This window comes from Mya arenaria, chromosome 2 (assembly GCF_026914265.1).
Source record: "Mya arenaria isolate MELC-2E11 chromosome 2, ASM2691426v1".
Taxonomy (NCBI): domain Eukaryota; kingdom Metazoa; phylum Mollusca; class Bivalvia; order Myida; family Myidae; genus Mya; species Mya arenaria.
Window position 1 is genome coordinate 69492354 of NC_069123.1, and position 20313 is coordinate 69512666.

The window sequence follows — 20313 nt, forward strand, 5'->3', positions numbered from 1 at the left end:
GTGCAATTTTGTATAGATGAGTAAAACAGATGAAAGAACTTGATAGACCTAGCGGAGTTTTCAAAGATCAGATAAATACACCTGGCTAATCCTTACTTTTTAGTGTAAACCATAGCAAACATGTATACATATTCTATGCCCGCCCATTCATTATATTAAAATACTTTGTTCATATTGGAGTTAGATGATATTCTTGGTACTTATATTATTGTTTTAAACATTGCAGGCCTTTTTTGTCAATTTTGGGATAAAGTACCAGCAAAAATTGGGATTTTTTTTAATCATGAAATTGGGAATAAAAATCATCAACAAAATTATTATTTTAGGAAACAATTCTCAGTGAAATTAGTATATTTAACCATGAATGTCAACCAAAAGTGCTGATGAATGCATTTATAATTGCTCCTGCATTAACGGGCTCGGTGTCAGTCGAGAAGCCATGCAGGTCTTTCGGGAAAGCAATTTCATCTCGTTTTGGATTTTTTTCTTGAAATTGGGATAAACATATTTGGAATTGGAAATGGGTCAAAACATGGGTCAGATATTCTGACCAGTAAGATGGACAGAAAAAGGCCTGCCTAGTATCACATGAGACATATGTGCAGAGAGTGCAATACACTTTGGAAAATAGAAAAACAACATTTATAATCTCAAGTATAGACATGTTTTATTAATAACATAAAATTACAAATACTTAATCACAAAATATGTAATTTCATAGAAGGTATATTCCATATAACGACACAGAAAATCACTGGCATATTTAAAAAAAAAAAAATATAATAACTACTTATAGAAATCGGAGCTCATGAAAATCTAAAAATCGTCTTTATATTTCATTTGACGATCAATGTGTTTGATTACAATACATCCACTTATTACTTTTTTAAATTATTTTCAAGTAAGAAAACATCGAAGAGGTCATTTTGGAGTACTTGAAAAACTGCTGAGTCACACTGTTGTAGAAGATATATATGTACATTCAAATGTTCGCGTTATACTAATGAGGTAGTTATTGTTAATTAATCATAGGAAAATCATCCATTTTCTTCACATTACATAGCTGCATGCCTGATACAAAATTGATACCTTCTATCACCGCTGTGCTATTTTACTCATTCTGCCCCTACCATCACATTCTTACACATATTTTGACAAAGTGAATCATCTTGAAATGCGTACTAAATATGCAACACATTTCACAACAAGTATACAACATATATCACAAAGATACGATTCAGAAGAAAACTTATAATGATAATTTATGTATAACAAAGATCATAAACTTCCCTACTCTTTCTTTCAGCTATTGCTTCGTCAATAAGTCTTTCATTACTAGTCATGTGAAGGCAAAATGCAAACGTTATCATACATATTTTGCATGGTTTGCTATTGTTCATAAATATGGTGAGACATGGTACACCGCACAAATTAGCGGCTCAATCCCACCTATGGGAGCAGTATACAAGATATATACAGCCAAACCCTATGAGACACAACCCCCACCATAAAGTGGGAACAAAGTCCACTGTCATTTAGAATGTCCCTGAGTTTTAGTCTCCTGGGGCCGTTCTGTCATTGGCCGATTTGTCTAAAACGTATTTGCTGCCATAAGTGTGTGTGTGTGTCTGTTGTATTTTGTCCAGATGCAGTCTGTTTTGGTGTCCACTACTAACTAAAGTTGATTTAGTTACTGATGACTGGAATTTTACTCGAAGATTGCATCAAATGTGCGCAGTGGTAGACACAGGTTCCAGGTGGTGAGGTGATATATTTGCTTTGTAGAACTACTTTTTTATAAATATGTTTACCGACATGCGCATTTTTGAACGGTCATGTTCGGGTAGTTCTTTAAGACCACGTTTCCATTTTCATCGAAATAGAGCAGCGTGATGGACGATAGTTTGTCAGGCACACAACAGGGTGCGGGGACATCAGGATCAATCCCAACAGCATTCACAAGACTCTGGATGGTTGCATGATTCGAGGGTCTCATTTTCTGAAAATACAAAAAAGAAGGTCAGTTAGAACATATGTTTATTTTCAAATTGTAAAAAGCATTTGGGAAATTTGACTATAAGCATTATTTTATGAGGCCTCGAACGTTTTTGTTGTTGTTGTTGCTTTTGTTGTTCTCTTTGTATCTTCGAACATTGATTTATTTGAATGTACTCATTTTTTGTAAGCCCCATGCAGTGTGAGGTAGAGTCGCTGAAGATTTTGCTGAATATGTTTTCTGTACAAGTTCAAAGGCGAGTCCGCCAAAAACCATGTCAAATATTCATCTTGAGATGGATAACATTATGTTACATCATAGAGCATAGCTTTGTAATGAAATTGAAAACATTGCGATACATCATACAGCATAGCTTTGTAATATGATTTAAACATGTGTACTACAATAGGACACGACTTAGAAGCCTGGCGAAAATAAGGTCAGAATGGCTAAAGAGAGAGAACTACAAAGATGAAAGCAGCCTGACGCCTGTAAAACAAACACTCACACCTAACAAAGTGAGCCGGGTTACGCGATAATCTTGCGTCTACTGTCGCCTTCTGATGACGATGCATTTTGAATGAATGGTATTTAACATGTCAAATTTGTAGCTCACAATAAACTAAATAAAGATAATGTACATTTGAAATATATGAACACGTCTATTTTTTCATGAGAAGCATTATCATATCTCGATAGCAGAGTTTAAATGCTATTGCTGGAAGCATTTAACGGGTATCTTATTTTACTGTTTACTCTACATTGAAGCATAGAAAAACAACTTCTGTCACGTATAATACAAAATGAATGCCGCGGAGCGAATGTCGAATGTTCTTCCTCTTGTTTGTGTGCTTCTTTTTTGAACAGGGGGCATGACTGGACATAAGTCAGAAATCGATGGACTTTGCTTTATAGTAGATCATTTCCTTTGACAACAAGTGTACCAAGTTTCATTTAATTATGTTGAATATTTCTGGTGTTTGGTCACAGTTAATGTTTTTAATAATTTCTGGTCGAAAATGGGCATATTAATTCAGCATTTGTTGAAGTGAAAGCTGGCTGTCTTGCTTTACATGTGCGAATTTTCACTGGGAAAATATGCACTTAGTTTGAATTGGATTTTAAATATCGAAAGCTTTTAGTTTTTTTGCACGCTACCGATGACAACACCTAGGCACACAATACCTTCGAAAAACAGTCTACATGTAGTTTTTCTGTTTGCATTTTTTAAAATATGTGTTCATGTACATTTTAGTTTGAAATACCAGTAGGTATCCGCTGTTTAAAGATCGTTGATGTTCTTTCGCTTATATAATTTTTTGTAAAATTATATATTCGAACAGGACATACTCTCCGTGTGAGATGATGTGCTTATGGATGGGTAATGCGTTTAAAATATGAAATCCTGTTTGTCATATCGTAAGTGGTGTACCTTTTTAGATCAAGTCCTACTTCCCCCATTGAGTTGAACAGTTTGGCTTTTACATCGCCCTTTCTTGTCTCTTTTCTATTTTTCATTTTTATCTGATTTGAAATATTTAAAATGTTGTTTAATGTACCTGAGCATTCATGCGCATTGCTTTATGTATCAATACGAAACAGACTCATTACCCGAAGAAAGCTATAGGTTTTGAATTAAAGGATTATAAAATATATGAGCCCAGGACATAACTATCATATCAAAGATAATTTGGACGCCAGCTCGAAAATAAAGACTGATTTAGTGTGGTGATATTTGTACATAATTTACCACACGCGTGACCTTAAATCCAATGTTTTATCGCTTTGTTAAGTGCTGTGCCATTTGCACAAGCAAATTGTTGTTGTCACGTATTCGACATTTCTTACATGGCAACATTCAAACTTCTTGTTAAAGTAAACATCAAACTATGAAAATGTTACTGTCTACTTATAGATACAAAAACTATCGACCCTCTACGAAGGCGTCATTGCTACAAATTATTATCATGGATGGTTGTAAGACAAAGATAGGTCATAAACCATAAATAATAAATTTCTCGGGATCACAAATCAGAAAATCATCAGCCTAGCACCTCCGTGTCTGCACTGTCACTATTAGTAGGTTTTCGACGAAGAACTTGTAGTGTAACTTATGATTATAGACAGCAACACACGGCGTCAAAAAGTCCACGTTGGCCAACTTTAGAATACTGCAAACGTCATAACGTTCTCATTTAATCATCATACTATAACGCAAGTTTGTTTGCTAGGCGCCATTGGATATACTCGCTTCATTTACGTTCCTTTTTGTTATTGTCGGCATGAGGTACAAAACTATTACTAACTTGCATTGTACATACGAGTCAAATGACCATTAACATTTCTTAATCACCATGTATAATTTTGAATTTACTTTGAAAAAACAAATGATCTACTGAAGTCTTACTTTTACTATTATGGTTTGCTCAACGCGTAGTTTTGTGTAATCACTCGTAATTAATGACTTCAATGTATGACATTGTACGACACTTAACACGTCCATAAATCATATCTGCAAGATAGAAGAAAATTGAAAACAGATATGATAGATTTTTTGCCAACTGATCACCGTCTGGGAGTCTAAAATGCTTCCAGGAGCGTCCAAGATGAAACCCAATAGCCGCCTGTCTAGCAGGTGTCTCGGTACGAGGGCATAGAAAAGTTCACGTTCGTTTGTTTTAAGTAATTTAATTACTTCAGACTTCTGTAGGCAAGAGTATAAGGTTATCAATATTACTTATGTTACTGTTGTCTAGATAATGATATGTTTGTTCACTTTACCAGCAATAAATAATTACATATCATTCCATGGCTCTGTATCGCTTAAAATCCCAATACATGTATTTTACTCTTAATTACAGAGTGCTGTAGGCAATAAAAGAACAAACGAATTCACCGATGAAACGAAGACGAGTTAAACAATAATAGACACACGCTACGTGAGGAAATCAACAACAATGAACGTATTGTAGAATTCTAAACACGAATATTAGGTGACAGGAACGGGATAAACGATCGAGATTTGGTCGAAAAAAGAGAATTTCATACCCGCTGACTTCAACGAAAAGACCGCAATAACCAATGATTAGAGGGCGAACCGATTTGACAGAGGAAAGTGACTAGCTGCTCAGTGGACAAGAAAAATAATTGGTAGTGTCAAAGATAATGCTCGAGCGAGGATCAGATACAAGCCGTGGCACAAAGAGAGTCATTGAACCGCTGGCTCGACCATACGACACCTATAGTTCTCCGCCAACCCCATGAACGATTCTTGCAATTTGTCTGATGGTTTCGGAATCTGATTTATTTTAAATGGTACCTGACAATTGAGATTTAACATACTTGCGAACTGCCTGAATCAACACGAACAAGGCTCGAAAGGCTTTGATGTAATTACATGCCCAATCAGGAAATGCAGAAGTTAAAACTACCTTTACCATTTATAAAGGTAAACACTAGATTAAAATCTTAATATTTTTAGTTCTTTATTAGAACCATAAAGTTTATTTTAGATTTACGCAATTATTTTAAGTGGAGATCAACTGTTTTCCTACCTTTGTCAATGGAAAGGTGCATGATCCAGCGCAGTAATGAGCCTTGAATGACTTCGGGGAGATAATCCACTCTCCCCAGCCAATATCGCTGAAGTCTACGACCAACTTTTTCCTTCCACACGATCCGTCCTTTTTCTCGTCCTCAGCCAGTTCCCGTAAATCGTCCCACTCCTTTGGCAGTTCCAAACGGTTGCTCATCCGATCCTTTTGGTCTTTCTTTCGTTTGTTCCTCTTCCTGTCACGCCTTCGTTTCTTTTTGCTGGCATACTCCCCGGGCAAGGGAATTAATCTAGGATCAGATATTTTATGTCGTGATTCTTTCCTCGTCTGTAACATTCCCGGATGCGTCTGCAGAGTCTTTGCATGGATTGGATACGGTTTGTTATAATCTTCAGGGTCTTCTGGAATTTCGTTGGTCAATATTGAAAGTGAACGAGCACGTGACTGATAAATGGGGTAGTCAGCGTTGTTGTCTAAAAGACTACGTTTTGATCTTCTAGTTCTTGGAGGCAAAAGGGATTCTGTTTTCAAATATGCCTCGTGCAAGTGATCGATACCTTTTTGCTTCTCAGATAAATCCTCTAACTCATCCTCATCGATAGTCTTAGAGTCATTTGAGTAAACAACTAAATATGGCACTGAATGTTTATGCATGAAACGTTTTAATTGCAACAAATTGGAATTATGATGAGGCTTTGACATTTTGAAGTTCAACCCCAATGATTGAGGGTGTAAAGTATTTTCACTTACACAGCTTTGTACAATGTCACTAACATCGACACGCTGCCAGCCGTAACTTTCTAGGGACACTGACATTGCACCACTATCTTTAGTGTGTCCAGTTGCTATCTCATGCAACGACATTGTCAAATGTGCCTTTTTATTGTAGCGTGATTTTCTGCGTTTGTAAAAATGGATTTCTGCACTGACGTTTTGCTTTTCCGCCGACGAAAGCGACGTCAAGTTAAAAACGAACATGGGCTGACCGTTGACCGTCTCTGGAAAGATAAAAGAATAGAACATAAGAATGGTTGAAATACAATGCCTTGTAAGATCAAGGAACGTGTACTTCTGTATCTCATTACAGGATGTTTTCGATGCCATTCATTCGTAAAGATATTTGTATACATTCCTTGACGGACGCAAGGTCGACTCCCTAATGTTTGTTTGGATAATCCCTTTAATCGTCAAAGTTAGTTATCAACATAGCAACGTTAACAGCATTGTCAACAGAGGGTTTTTGTGTGTTTAACATCGTTTTAATGATGGAGTATTAAAGAGCTGTACAGGGTCATAGGGCAAAATGTCACCAACTTAAGGCATGTTTGTTTGCGCATTAATATCCACTGAATATTTGCACGTAAAACTGCTAAACATCAAAATCGTTAATAGGTTTCAAATTCAGACTGCTGACAAGCGTAGAGCAAAGTAAATGATTCTTAAGTTTTGGCATTAAGACGACACGAATAATAATCTTCCCCCTGCATTCTAGCAAGCGTTTTCTCTTATACGATTTTAATGACAATTTGTTACGCATTATAGATATTTAGATTCGAGTTTGTAGCTTATTTGCGGTTAGGGAACATATAAAAGAACACACTATAATTCGAAAATTGATTTCTAATGGAGCTGAGTCTCCAGCTAGGATATTTTAATAACATACTCGGCTTATTCAACTCGCGCTGTGACAAAATTGAATGTTTCCTTTAAAAATGCCCTGTAACACAAATACTCGCTCATTGAGGGGACTCAATGGAAGCATTCAGCTTCGACAGCAAAAACATATCCTTTTGTGATGGGCTTCTTTTCAGGACCCTCAGTTGCTACTTAATAATACAAAATACTTTGAAACCACGGAAAAGGCATAACAAAGAAATCAATCCAAATGACCGGGTTTGATTAAAAAAGGCTAATTTAAGTTAAGCTGGTCGCCAAAGTGGCACATGTCGGCACAAATAGAAACGTCAATTTATTGAACATAACAAAATGGCAACTGTTGATTCATCAAAGGAGGCTAGTAAAAAGACTTACGGGAGTTTGCACCGAATAATTTGAGCGTTCCCTGCAATTACCCATACATCAATGAAATATATTTACCGTCATAAAATAACTTCGCTACAGTTCAGTGTTTTATTAAACTGGCTTTTTATATTTTATTATTGTATTTCAAAGCATCTTAATTAACTTAAGGGATTGTCCATATAATGGTCGTACTATGTATACTGAAGGTTTTATATTAACCCTCTCAATGAATGTTGACAAGAATGGCTCTGACAGAAGAATGCAATTTTGCTGTGTAAGGTTATGCTAATTTTGCGGCGCATCTTTCAAGTGTTTGATCAATATTTTAATATTTGACCACATGAAGATAGGTCAAGAGCTAAGAAAACAAAATTGCGTTTATTTAACCTGTGGATTAGTGTACGGTATACGTTAATGGGAAAATCCAAGCTATGTTTAGGAATCTTTAGTCTGTACCTGGCATGCTTATTGATCCCAAAGAAGAAATAGAAAGGAAACTGTCCGGAGCAGAGGCACCGGAGTTAACGTCGTCAGAATTGATTGGTTATTTAATCGTGCAAGCGTATGTTTGGTTAGTACTAAGTACACGAAATGAAATAGCTTGCTCATCCTTCAAAAACATATATGAACAAATGAGCATGCACAGGACAGATGTTTATTATTATTATCGGTTCAATCTTAGCATTATCGGTCATGTTTTGACAGCGGTTAAAAGTAACATAAAAAGAAACAATGATTCGTTTTTTTAAGCAAATGAAGATGATATCAAGGCATGTTTAATGGATCTTAATTGGTGAATCACATTAACTTAACATCAGTAAGCTAAAATCACTTTTCTTGATTTCCCTCCTCACCCAAACCGTATGTGTCCGTACCATTCCGGGAAGTGTTACATTTTGTATTCAATATATGTGTTATTTATTGTTACTGGTACGCAGGGTCTAGATTTTCAACTCTGTAAATACATTTTTGTTCTGTTGTTATTAACACGGACATAATTTAACGTATTATGAATATCTCTAAAAAGGGGGTATATTTTGGTTTATTCTTATTTATTTTAGAATCGCTGTCGAGTCCGTTACATTGGTAGAAACCAGAACATGTGTTCATTATGAGATGTCACGTGAATGACCCGATTGTGGGGCTTGAATCCCCGATCACTAAGGTGAGGGACAGACACCAATACCAGTATACCATTCTCAGGTTGACATTGGTTGTCGATAATACAATGAAATGATAACAAATAGATACGCATCATTTTTAATTTACTGTCAATTAAAAGCAAAAAGGCAGTAAAAGATTAGCACGTAAACGTGCTGTAAATTAGTGTCATGGAAATTTCTGCTACATTTTCTTCAACCGAGTCACGCCAGATCGAGTTCCTCATAATATTATAATGAATATGGAATGTTTCGCAAGTTTGCATTGAAGAAAAATACAGAATAATATTTTAAAAAGGCACTCTCACAGATTGACCGTTTTGACAACTTTTTTTTATTTTTTGTATTAAAGTGAACCAATTTTTGCGTAAATATCAGCAAACAAGTGATATAGGACTGATGACAAAATATCAGATCGCAGATTTTAATATTTCCGTTCGAAAATTAATGTTTTATGGCTAAACGCGTTACTAACGGTTTAAGACAAATGCATAAAACATCAATTTTTTAACTTATATATGAAAATCAGGGATCTGATTTTTTTGTCAGCAGTCTTACATCACTGGTTCCCATGCATTTTCGCATAAATTGGCTCGTTCCGAGACAACAAATAAAAAAGTTGTCAAAACGTTCAATCTGTGAGAGTGCAGCTTTAATCACAAGTTTTGGTAATGAAAGAACTTGTTCGAATTGACGGTGTTGTCGTCATGATACTACATGCACACGCGTAGTAATAACGGCAATGCCTAGTATGTCTGTTTTAAGTTGCACATAAGCCTGGCTGTGTTCGTTAATCACTTTTTTCTCGGCGGTTCGTCAAGCTGTCTGTGAGGGAATAATTAGTTTGCTTTTCCCTGACCCTCTTACGATATCTTGCAAATCTTTATTATTAAACTTCTATTTATCGCCCATGCTTGTTTGTTTAGTAAACAGATTTGTAGATAAATCTCAGATATGATACCTTTAATCCGACTTTACATATCCGAATTAAAGCCTGAAAGTAAGGGAAAATTAACTGTTCGATGCGAGAATTTAAGACGCCAGGAAACACCGATTTCCATTCTAGTCTTTTCAGAATTGTTATAATTCCTGCGTCGGGGGCTTAAAAGTATTAACATCTTTATTCAAATATTAATGTAGGTCGAACATCAATGAATCCACTTTCCTAGTTAAATGGGAAAAACAAAATTTAAATTACGATGTCTAGATATATACAAAACTTAATAGTAGAAGGTTACATAATATTAAATCTAGTGTTTTTCATATAGATATTTAACACCGTATAAGAATAATAATTTGAATTTCTCTCATGCTTAATGACGTTAACCGTACAAAAAAAGAATGGAATTTTAAATCAAGATCAAATTTGATAAAAAAAACAACCTTTATAACAAAAACGAAATCAATGAACACGCTTCTAGAGTTTAAAGGCTCAAAGATGAAGAACAGAAAACTGATCGGTATAAGAGACGTCTAAGCAGCTGATTTACTGTCGGGATGGCCTCTTAAGTCATAGTTTTATGGTAAAAACTTCAGGCCTGTCACACTTTCTCTCATTAGTTTAAATATATACTCTCTCGTATCACTATGTTGATGACATTGGGAAAATTTATCATCGAATTAATCAGATGTACAATTGACATTATTACTGTCAGCGAAATAACTGATAACATTTTAATAAATACACATGCCATCATTGGTTTAATGGCCTCCCTTGTCTTCATCCATAACGAAATTGCTTAATATACAAAACTGCCATCTGGGCGTTTATACTGTTCCACTGTATAAAATTATATATTAAATGTATAATGTATATATCATGAGAAAGGTCACTGGCTATCAATCTGAATGTTTAGAAATACAGAGCAATAGCGGTCTCACCTACGACGCCTTCATATTTCAATGTCATATTTATAGTCTTGTTCTTTGGTATAATGTCAGGTGTCTTACAGGACAGAACGTGAGGTGGCAAAACAAAATATAATGGCAGATGGTAATACAGTTAAATGATGTCATGTGGTAAAACACACTTTAAAGGCACGTGGCAATATCGGGCGGGAACAATAGGGTAGGTCAGGAAACCAAAAACAAACATTGTGTTTCACTTCAACTTGCCCTGGCCATTGCTTAGAGGAGTAGATGTTTGTGCCTACAATTGCTTCCAATGAACAATCTTAATGAATCAGAGAGCTAACTTCATACTTAGCATTCATTTCGTGTTTTCGAAAAGTATCTGTTTCCAAACCGAATAAGGACTCAGTATCTTTAGGCGTGCTTTAAACAAACACATCTCTCATCTGCAAGTTCATATTCTAGAAACGCGAAACTGGACTTCAGAATTGGTTTCTGCATCGGTATCATTATAATATCAGATGCGGCGTAATTGGATTCGTTGAAAAGAAGTTAAGTATATGTATACAAAAATGATCGATTGCTATCGAAATTGTAAGACAAAACACACAGGTGTATACGGTCGTTATATGTGTTATCATATGTTTTCTGTCAGCGATGATATCGTATATGTTTTTATAGTGTCAGTGTCCACTTGTGGACATTCAGACTGGTCCAATACGTAGTGACATCTTTGAAAAGTGGTAGTGTGTCATGAATACATCTGATAACCACTTAATAGGTTGTTGTTTTGCTACCAAATAATGGTATATTTTGATTTCAGCTTATCTGATGACATTTATCATGGGGCTAATTTATCACATAGTTCAGAACAATTTTATAATGGATTTTGAAAGCCCGGAAAAAATGGGATGATTGATTCGACAAACATAAGATGCATTTCAAATATGAAGTTTCATATTTGTAAAGTAACACTATTTTATAGCGCAGTTTACACTTAATATACTGGCGACCAAAGCAATGTTAATTTACCTGCAACCAAACAATCAAACAGGTTGTAATCAGGAGTGCAACAAGCCAAAACATTGCACAGGTGTTCTCAAATAATGTAAACTTTCTTCAGTTTCACGAGAACATTTGTTTGACATTTTTGTGAGGTTGTAGACGCAAATCCAACGTAAGAGTATGTAGATTTCCACTTTTATGGAGTGAGGTGACCCAATTCAGTTTATCTAATTTGAAAGATTTTGTTAACGAACAAAAATAAAGACCTGATCAGGGCGTCCTAATGGCAATGTTGGAATAAACCAGCAACACTCATATTTTCAGCTCATTTTTATTTGAAATAGCTTGAAATTGCTTTAGATTCAGAGCATTTGTTGTGAGTTCTGTATATTATAAGAAACATGCTTTCGTCTCTTGTTTTTCATTTCAAAATGCTCTGACCTCAAATTAGTCTTCGTATTGTCGCTGGAGAACTACAAACAGGAAGCAATAAGCACGAATTTGATAACGGTGGAGTCCTCATGATAACACAGCCTCTGTACCTACAGCACGGGGCATACCTACATTCAATAGTAAAGGTATTTGAGATGCACATATATATGCAAATGTATTTTCTTGTCTAATACTACGATGACATGTTGTATTCATTTGTAAAATATCTCAATTTGCTAGCATTGTAATCATACCAAGGACTTCAATATAGCGTTAGTTATGCTAAGCACGTCGACAAGAAACTTGGACAGGGTGTTGGCTGGAATGTTGAAGAGTACATTATGAAAGTGAGGAATTTAATGTGCGATATGCCTAGTTTTTCATTTACAAGATAAGGAATGTCGTAAAGATAGTCAGGGAACGGCTGGCTTTGTACTGAATGGTTCTAACCCCGAGCTCAACCCATCAAGGCGCCGGGGTGACTAAAAGCTGAGAGCTACTTTAAGATTATGATCAATTCTTTGTACATATATTAATTTCGAAAAACCTTGTCATATAAGATTAATTGTCCCCCACGAGGAATTTTCTTACGTTTGATTCCAAGCAGAGAGATAATATATCATCCACGATTTCCAACAATGATTTCATAGTTTGAAAGCTAGTGGAACTACATGTTCGAGCGCACTGTCGACATTGTTTATAAACAAATTGGCTGATACATAAGATAAGGAGGCAGAATATCACGATTTGATTGCATATTTCTAAAGTGAACATACGGTCAAGTTTGCTTCATGTTGAAGCTGTTATATGGCTGAACGTTTTCTTGTCAACTTATACGGATATGAAGCTTTATGTCTGATAAGCAAATAGTCATAATAAAGGGTGCATATGGCTTGGCCTTTACATTGCATGCGTCCTTTTGTCACAAATGATATAACAACAGTTTGAGTTATATGTGCACCGATACAGGTGTATGTGCACCGATACAGGTGTATGTGCACCGATACAGGTGTATGTGTACCGATACAGGTGTATGTGTACCGATACAGGTGTATGTGCACCGATACAGCTGTATGTGCACCGATACAGGTGTGTGTGTACCGATACAGGTATATGTGCACCGATACAGGTGTATGTGTACCTATACAGGTGTATGTGTACCGATACAGGTATATGTGCACCGATACAGGTGTATGTGTACCGATACAGGTGTATGTGTACCGATACAGATATGTGTGCACCGATACATGTATATGTGCACCGATACAGGTGTATGTGTATCGACTTTTTACTGTTATTTAATAACGGAAACGCTTAGGTCATCTACAAAATGTGTTGTTATGGAAGTGGTTCATAAATGATAACTTGCAGGGATACCAATGAGTGGAAGTGGACGATAACATATAGATACAAGTGTCAGTAAAGAAATCATCTTTCATACAGACAGACCTGTGAAGCTTAAAGGTTAAATGTTCTTTGTCAATGTTCAAGCAAATTCATTAGTAACAGCAATAGAAGTTGGCAGTCGGAAACAATAGTACTAAAAGTGTGTCGTTATCTGTCGCGTGACATTATCAGCTAAATTGTCAAAGGTTTACTCAATAATTTTGTTTATCCCTTTTCTTGTAGCAGTGTGAACTATGTGTTAAATGATGGTGTGTTGACTATAAGTCGAGAACATGATCGTGGAAAACCACGTTAAAGTATATGAACGTACCACACAAGGTAACAGTTGAATGCTCGCGTTGTTGATTAAGCACTTCATGCAATGGGCCCCAATTTCTCGAAACTTCTGAAGTTCCTTATAACAGGATTAAGCTTATCTCACTTTTATTGTTTCACTATAATTGCGTATTGTTTATTGCTTTCAGATTTTTTAGACGTTAAATAAAAATTATCTGTATGATAATCAGAATAAAACATTTTTCATTTATCAAAATCAATTTTAAATATGTATTTTGACTAACTGAATTAAGCTACTTAAGTCTGTTAAGATATTTCGAAAAAATGGGGCCCGCAGCTATAAAGCTTGACAAAACAGCCAAGTTTACAGACTGAGATGAAATAGTTTAAATACGAAATGACAGAAGTTATGAACCACGCTGATTTCTTGATATTTAGATTTGAGAAACATCTAAGTTACTTTAACAGGTGTGAGGTATCAGTTTAAAATCGCTCATTCGAAAAACACTATTCTTACAATTATTTTTGTGCTCCATTATCATTAACATTTTTAGGTTTACGTGATGTTACAATGAGTTCTGGCTGCTTGAATGATAATCGGCATAATCTCTCTCATCTCAATCTCACCTAATTGACAATGTGTCTTATGACTTTTTGTTTGAGTAGAGTCTTTTTTTTATTTTAGCTTTATTTTGTGTTATTAATTAAAAGGGTCTGACATCTTCATCCTATATTCCTATATACGCGGGATAAACTGTGTAAAAGACTCGAGCATGAAACTGTTATTGGCCCATTCAATTCTGTTATCAACATTTCTTGGTAATTATTCTAACTGTTCGGGACAAACAATCAGACAGTGTTCCCATATTTTGAGTTGTGTAAGTTGTGTATACCTGTTCATCAAAGTGGCGTATATACGTCATATCAATATATTCACATTATCATATCTTTTTACTTCCAACATATTTTATTCCCAACATAATTGCATGGTATTAGTTTGCCATCAGTCTGTTAGTGCTTTCCAAGAAAAGGCTTTAAACATCAATTTTGTTAACTGCTCTTTCGTGAAAACTTCAACGTAAGAAAATACGGTATTCATAAAATTCAAATCGTTTTACACTCCAGGTGTGAGTGCAGTGAAAACTGAACATAATGGATATGACAGTAATTGCATAATTATTTTAAAATGATGTCGCCTCTCAAGGATATTTGCCTTGTTTTCCTCTCTTAAATCACATCCTAATCACATTTGAGTAAAGGTAAGTCGTAAAGCTAAGTCCTATGACGAAATAAATAGAACAAATAAGTATGCTGGTAGTCTGGCAGGAACATGCAATAAATCATTTATATAAATCGTGCTCTTTTTGATTTCATTTACTCTGTGTAAGCTGATACTTGTCGTTGGCAAGTATGCTGTATAAGTAAAATATATATAATGCGATTTTGGTCTTTCTAGTGAACCGTTATGAAATTAATGGTAGTATTGTGATGTATCCTGTTTAGCTTTTCAAATAAGGAGGAGTCGAAGGTTGACGAATTTTCTTGCGTCCATTTGTTGCATCAGGTATCCAGATTTTTGAACTGTGTTAAATCTAGGTTTCCATTACACCAGATTCTTGATTGTACCCAAATTGAGTGGCAAATCTAGGTTGTCTTTCATAAAAACCTTGTCTTACATCTTACCAAAAAGAAACTGGTGCAACGTGTTTTCAATAGATGATATAAATATAAGAGTATCGCTTGAAGGGATGTTTGCAGCATACAGCCTTTGTTTTTGCCTGTCAACACTGCTGTTACAATTAAGTGTAGACTATCGACTACATCTGAAGAAACACAGGGCAATTGCCCGTTGTAAAAGAAATATTGAAAACCACTTTTAAGTGTCGAATTTCGAGATTTTAACAATATTATCATCGATTTCGTTATCGTTTCAATCAGACTGCATTTCACTTTAACACCAAACCAACAAAAGCGACCGGTGACACTTTTTCAATATCTCAAATCTAAGGACAAAAATCACTAAGAAGGTCCAACGTCGCCGGAAGATATAGGCAGAGATTGTGAGAGGGAAAACAAAACTAAGTTCACGGATCTTGAAGTGGTTTAAGAGCAGCATAATGAATAAAGCTGTGTGCTAGAAACACGATATCCAACTATTTTGCTGGCTCTTTCAATGAATTATATTGTGTTACCAATAAAAGGCACTGTTTGACACAAGTGTTTTTATCAACTCGGAAAGACTGATTATTTAAGCGGTTTCTTGTGGCAAAATGTCCTTTTTAACTATCATGCATTTCAAGTTTTTTCCCATCTACTCACCATCATTAAAGCCCAAGCCTGTAATAGCTTCCTTCGCTTATAATGCTCCTCAGCATAAAAGGCTATATACAATGTGATGGAAGCCATGAAGTGTCTTTCTTCAGTCAGTCTAAACGGGGATGTTCTTTTTGATATAGCCTTTCCATATCAACCATGCATTCGTTGCAAGAAAAAATCTACTGGGGTATTGTTTGTTTGGCTATTGTTACATCTGAAATAATCTGTAACATTATGGTGTTTTATCGTTTATCATTTCCGTGTGTTCCATATCAACCTTTCCCACGAACAGAGTGTGAATACATATGTATGGGCGTGACCTACCTTAACGGTCGAATAATAAACCTTCAATAATTACTTTCAACTAGATTGTGGAATTTATCACAATATGTTAATAATATTCGTAACCTAGACAATTTAATAGCGATAAACTTACTTAAACGTTGATAATTTTATTAGACGTGCAATCAATGTTAGCATATCGCCATATGACATTTCTACAATCCCCTGATGGCACATTGTTAAGTAGAAGTTGTAACGTTTTATTGTTGTAATAAACGAGTATCTTAATTGAATATTCAATTGGATGGACTGAGAGTATTATAATTGCATCACCTTGAAATTCTAAGACAGAAATAAATTTTTGCACATAAAACGTATCATTATTTCTCAATTAACATTATTTCATTTTTTGAATGATACTTTAAAAGCATTTAAAAGTATTAAACGCATAACATCTATCAACTAAAATTGTATCATGATAATATCAAATAACCGGTTGGATAAAAACAAACTCAGATGCCAATATCTGTCTGAATATTCGTTTTTCTCATAAACATGGTTAGACTACTTAATTAAAAAGACATTTCATAGCAAACCTGGTCAAATTGTATATAGTCTTTACACCCGAATGGTAACACGTGATGTATTCGTTAAAGCTGAATTACTTCTAATCCCTTTGCTTTATCTGAAGGGCGCCTGATTTATTAGCTAGATATGTCGAATATTTTCATAAATAGGAAATAAAAATGCACAAGTTTTATGACTACTTTGCTAAATTAGTTTCGAGCTATCAAATAAATATAAAACGGAAATCGCAACACTAAATATTTATGAATGAATTACATTTCTTTTGCCGTCATGTATACTTTATGGTCGCCAAACACTTTTCAAAAGGTGATCTTTTTTTATTTTCCTGCGCTTCCAAATCTATTATCTAGTCATATCTTGTATGAAAAAATCATGCTTAAACTTTTATCTTGTTATAAAATAACTATTACCAGAATATCTGTAAATATTATCAGAGAACAAGACCAACTCTGCTCGAGACACGAGTTTCGCGTAGAACTGGCGTCAAAGGTTTTAAGGGGCAATATTGATAAGTTTTTGGTGCTTAACTCAATAAGACTTTATTGATAAGCATGCCACATTTAATTTCACTCATAAGACCAGTCTTTCCCTTTGTGATTGATGCGCCACCATTTTACGACCCCCGCTTCTACGTTGATTGCCATAAATGTACCCGGCATGGCATTACATAGTAAATTACAGAAATGCCAAAGCCGAATGGAAAACAGTTTCAAGATTCCGACACTTTTATTTCCCTCGATTCCTAATGTTTCATCTCTGTAATGCCTCCGCTGACTCAAACTAATAACATTCATTGAGGGGGGGGGGGGGACACATAAATATTTAAGTATAAAATAAAAAGTAAAATTGGGAAATTATCAGTGAGGTCACCACCAAGAATGTATTCATCAAATCTTAATAAAACATTTCTTATATTTCTGAATCATATATAGCGTTTCATCTGTTCAATTATGTGAAATATTTTCCCTTCGATTGAATGTATATAATGCTTTTGTCTTTTCTTCTTGCTATAAAACTAATATTAATTCACATTCTTTTTCACACCTGTTTATGACAAATACGTAAAAAAATCAAGAAACGGTTTAGTAGTTTTGCGACAGTTAATGGCAATTTTACTTCAATCTTAAAGCGGAAAGTGCAAAGAAAAAATGTAAAATATTAAGGAAACTGTTGTGGTGGTTTAGAGCTTTTTCATACGCCCATGATGTTCATAACTCATTATACAATCACATAAAGTGATATACATTAATGCGAATACTCCCTTAATTCAGTGGCTTTATATGTTTGTGTATCAAAATAAAGAAGTTATAGTCTTACAACTGTAAATATATTCTAATTCAGCAAGTATAATGTTTCACTTTAATGCCCTGTCGATTCTTAATGATCCTTAATGTTCTACTTTATTAATGCTTAAAGTTTTAATTGAATATATTAGTTTGCTTCAATAATAACATTTCCTAGAAACGGCTATAAATCACCTAGTGTTGCACATGGAATGCTGTTTCATCCTCTTGCCATCAAATTTGCCCTTTCACATTTACGTATCATAATGCTGTTAGTTCACTCTCTCAAGAAATATTTTATCTCAGTAATCAATTGTCAAAAGATATTGCTTGTCATGTCAAATAAGTAATTCATCAAACAACAGTAAAAGTTATAGCAAATTACTTTTAATGAACATTCTTGTATGAATATATGTATCAGAGTTTAAGCTTATTTATATACCGCATAGAACGTTTCTATATAGTTCAGATGAAGTTATAGCCGTTATTGTTTTTGAATTTAAGACAGTTATGATTTTGATATCATTTTTCTTCCTCACCTATCGAAGACTGGATGCTTCGGACAGTATTTCCTTGTAACTGTTCTGTGGACATGCGACCCTCGGAGATCATGTTATATAAATCCAGCATGTATTTTGGCGCATTGTCCGCACTAAGCGCTGGCCTTGGTCCTCTCGGCTCTCCCGCAAATCCAAGCATAGACCTCACAGCTAAATGCATACGGTCATTGTCAACCATCACATCACTGACTTCGGGCTTCACGATGGAAAACACACATATTGTGCAGAAGGTGCACAATAACGTTCTTGAACAATGCTTCATGATTCACGCTGTTTTCTAATCCTTACATTTGCTTATAATAATTACACTCATTCATATAATTTCAACTTTCAATTTCAGCGTCACATTATACACAATTTCTTTGCTCAAGTATTTCACATTTTAGAATACGTATGTATAGTCACTTTATAAGAAGTAAAACACAAGTATAATCCGTACAATTCTCAAAGATATTTGTGTTATACAAATCCGAAATGTCACGCAAAATATAATATTTTCAGATATTGATATGTTTCAAACTATTTCCACTTACGGTAAATCACGGTCTTTGATAACCGCGTACACTATAAACCAATCTTGTTATCAAGCGATATCCTATTGGCTGATACGTCGCTAACCCCACCCACATCTGTATGACGACAATCGAATTTACTAGCGTTCATTCAGAAATCCTGTATGTCGAAACGTATTTCTCCTTGTAGTAAATTGCTTTAATGAAGTTAAATCACCGAATCATCTTTAAAAAACGCTCCTATGAAATTCGAATTGAAAAAAATAATAAAATATAATACAACTATACACATCTGCTTTTTGAAAGACTGTGACCGTAACTTCGAGTTATGTGACCATATATTTAATGCAGCATTGTCAGTGCTACTTCAAGATCGTGTAAAATCACCATAATCTTTTATTCACAATAACTTTTTAGATTATTTTACTGATATGAGGCTTATGTCTTACCATGGACAATTATGGCAGCCAAGTTACATGAATACTGGCGCCATTGAAACTCTTTACACGCACACCTTCTTTTGTTAGATATTATCCGATTGGTCAGTACCGACCAATCAATACCCCGAGGGCATTTAGTACTTATTGAAAATTAACCGCGGGCCTGACATTAATTAGTTTTCGAACACAGGAAGTAGCTTTTTATCACAATGAACAGTGCTGTTATTAAACCTTTCGACTTATTATGCATACCTAAAACAGACATCTTTGGTAATGTAATACGTTATCAGGTCAGATTAAGTAGTTAGTTTGTTTATCCATATGTAATGAGTTTAATGACTCCAGTCCGGAAGAATTAGCGCCCTCAAGCCTGGTAGGTCGCAGTTCTACTGACCAGGATGACCACAAATATGCTGAGCATGGTGTGCTGATTTTGTGACCATCGTCTGCAGACCGCAATAACACTAAGTGCACTTAAATCCACACTTTGATCTTAAGTGCACGCGGCATTTATTAATGTATGCCCTTAAATTCATTTAATATCTAATATTCTCGAAGAAATTGTTGTACAAACAGATGCTACTCAGCACAGGAGAAGCGATGTTTCGACATTCTGTTTAATCACACAT

The 20313-nt window shown here is 35.0% G+C and overlaps 1 protein-coding gene across 1 annotated transcript; it reads right to left on the reverse strand.

Moving 5' to 3' along the window:
- Positions 1–648: 648 nt before the first annotated feature.
- Positions 649–19516, reverse strand: LOC128245197 (bone morphogenetic protein 3-like). Its single transcript, XM_052963420.1, has 3 exons — positions 18712–19516; positions 5551–6548; positions 649–1999 (listed from the first exon to the last, which is right to left on the reverse strand). Exons 1-3 carry the CDS (start codon positions 18992–18994, stop codon positions 1808–1810), a joined length of 1473 nt encoding a protein of 490 aa, XP_052819380.1. The 5' UTR covers positions 18995–19516; the 3' UTR covers positions 649–1807.
- Between the last annotated feature and the right edge of the window lie 797 nt (positions 19517–20313).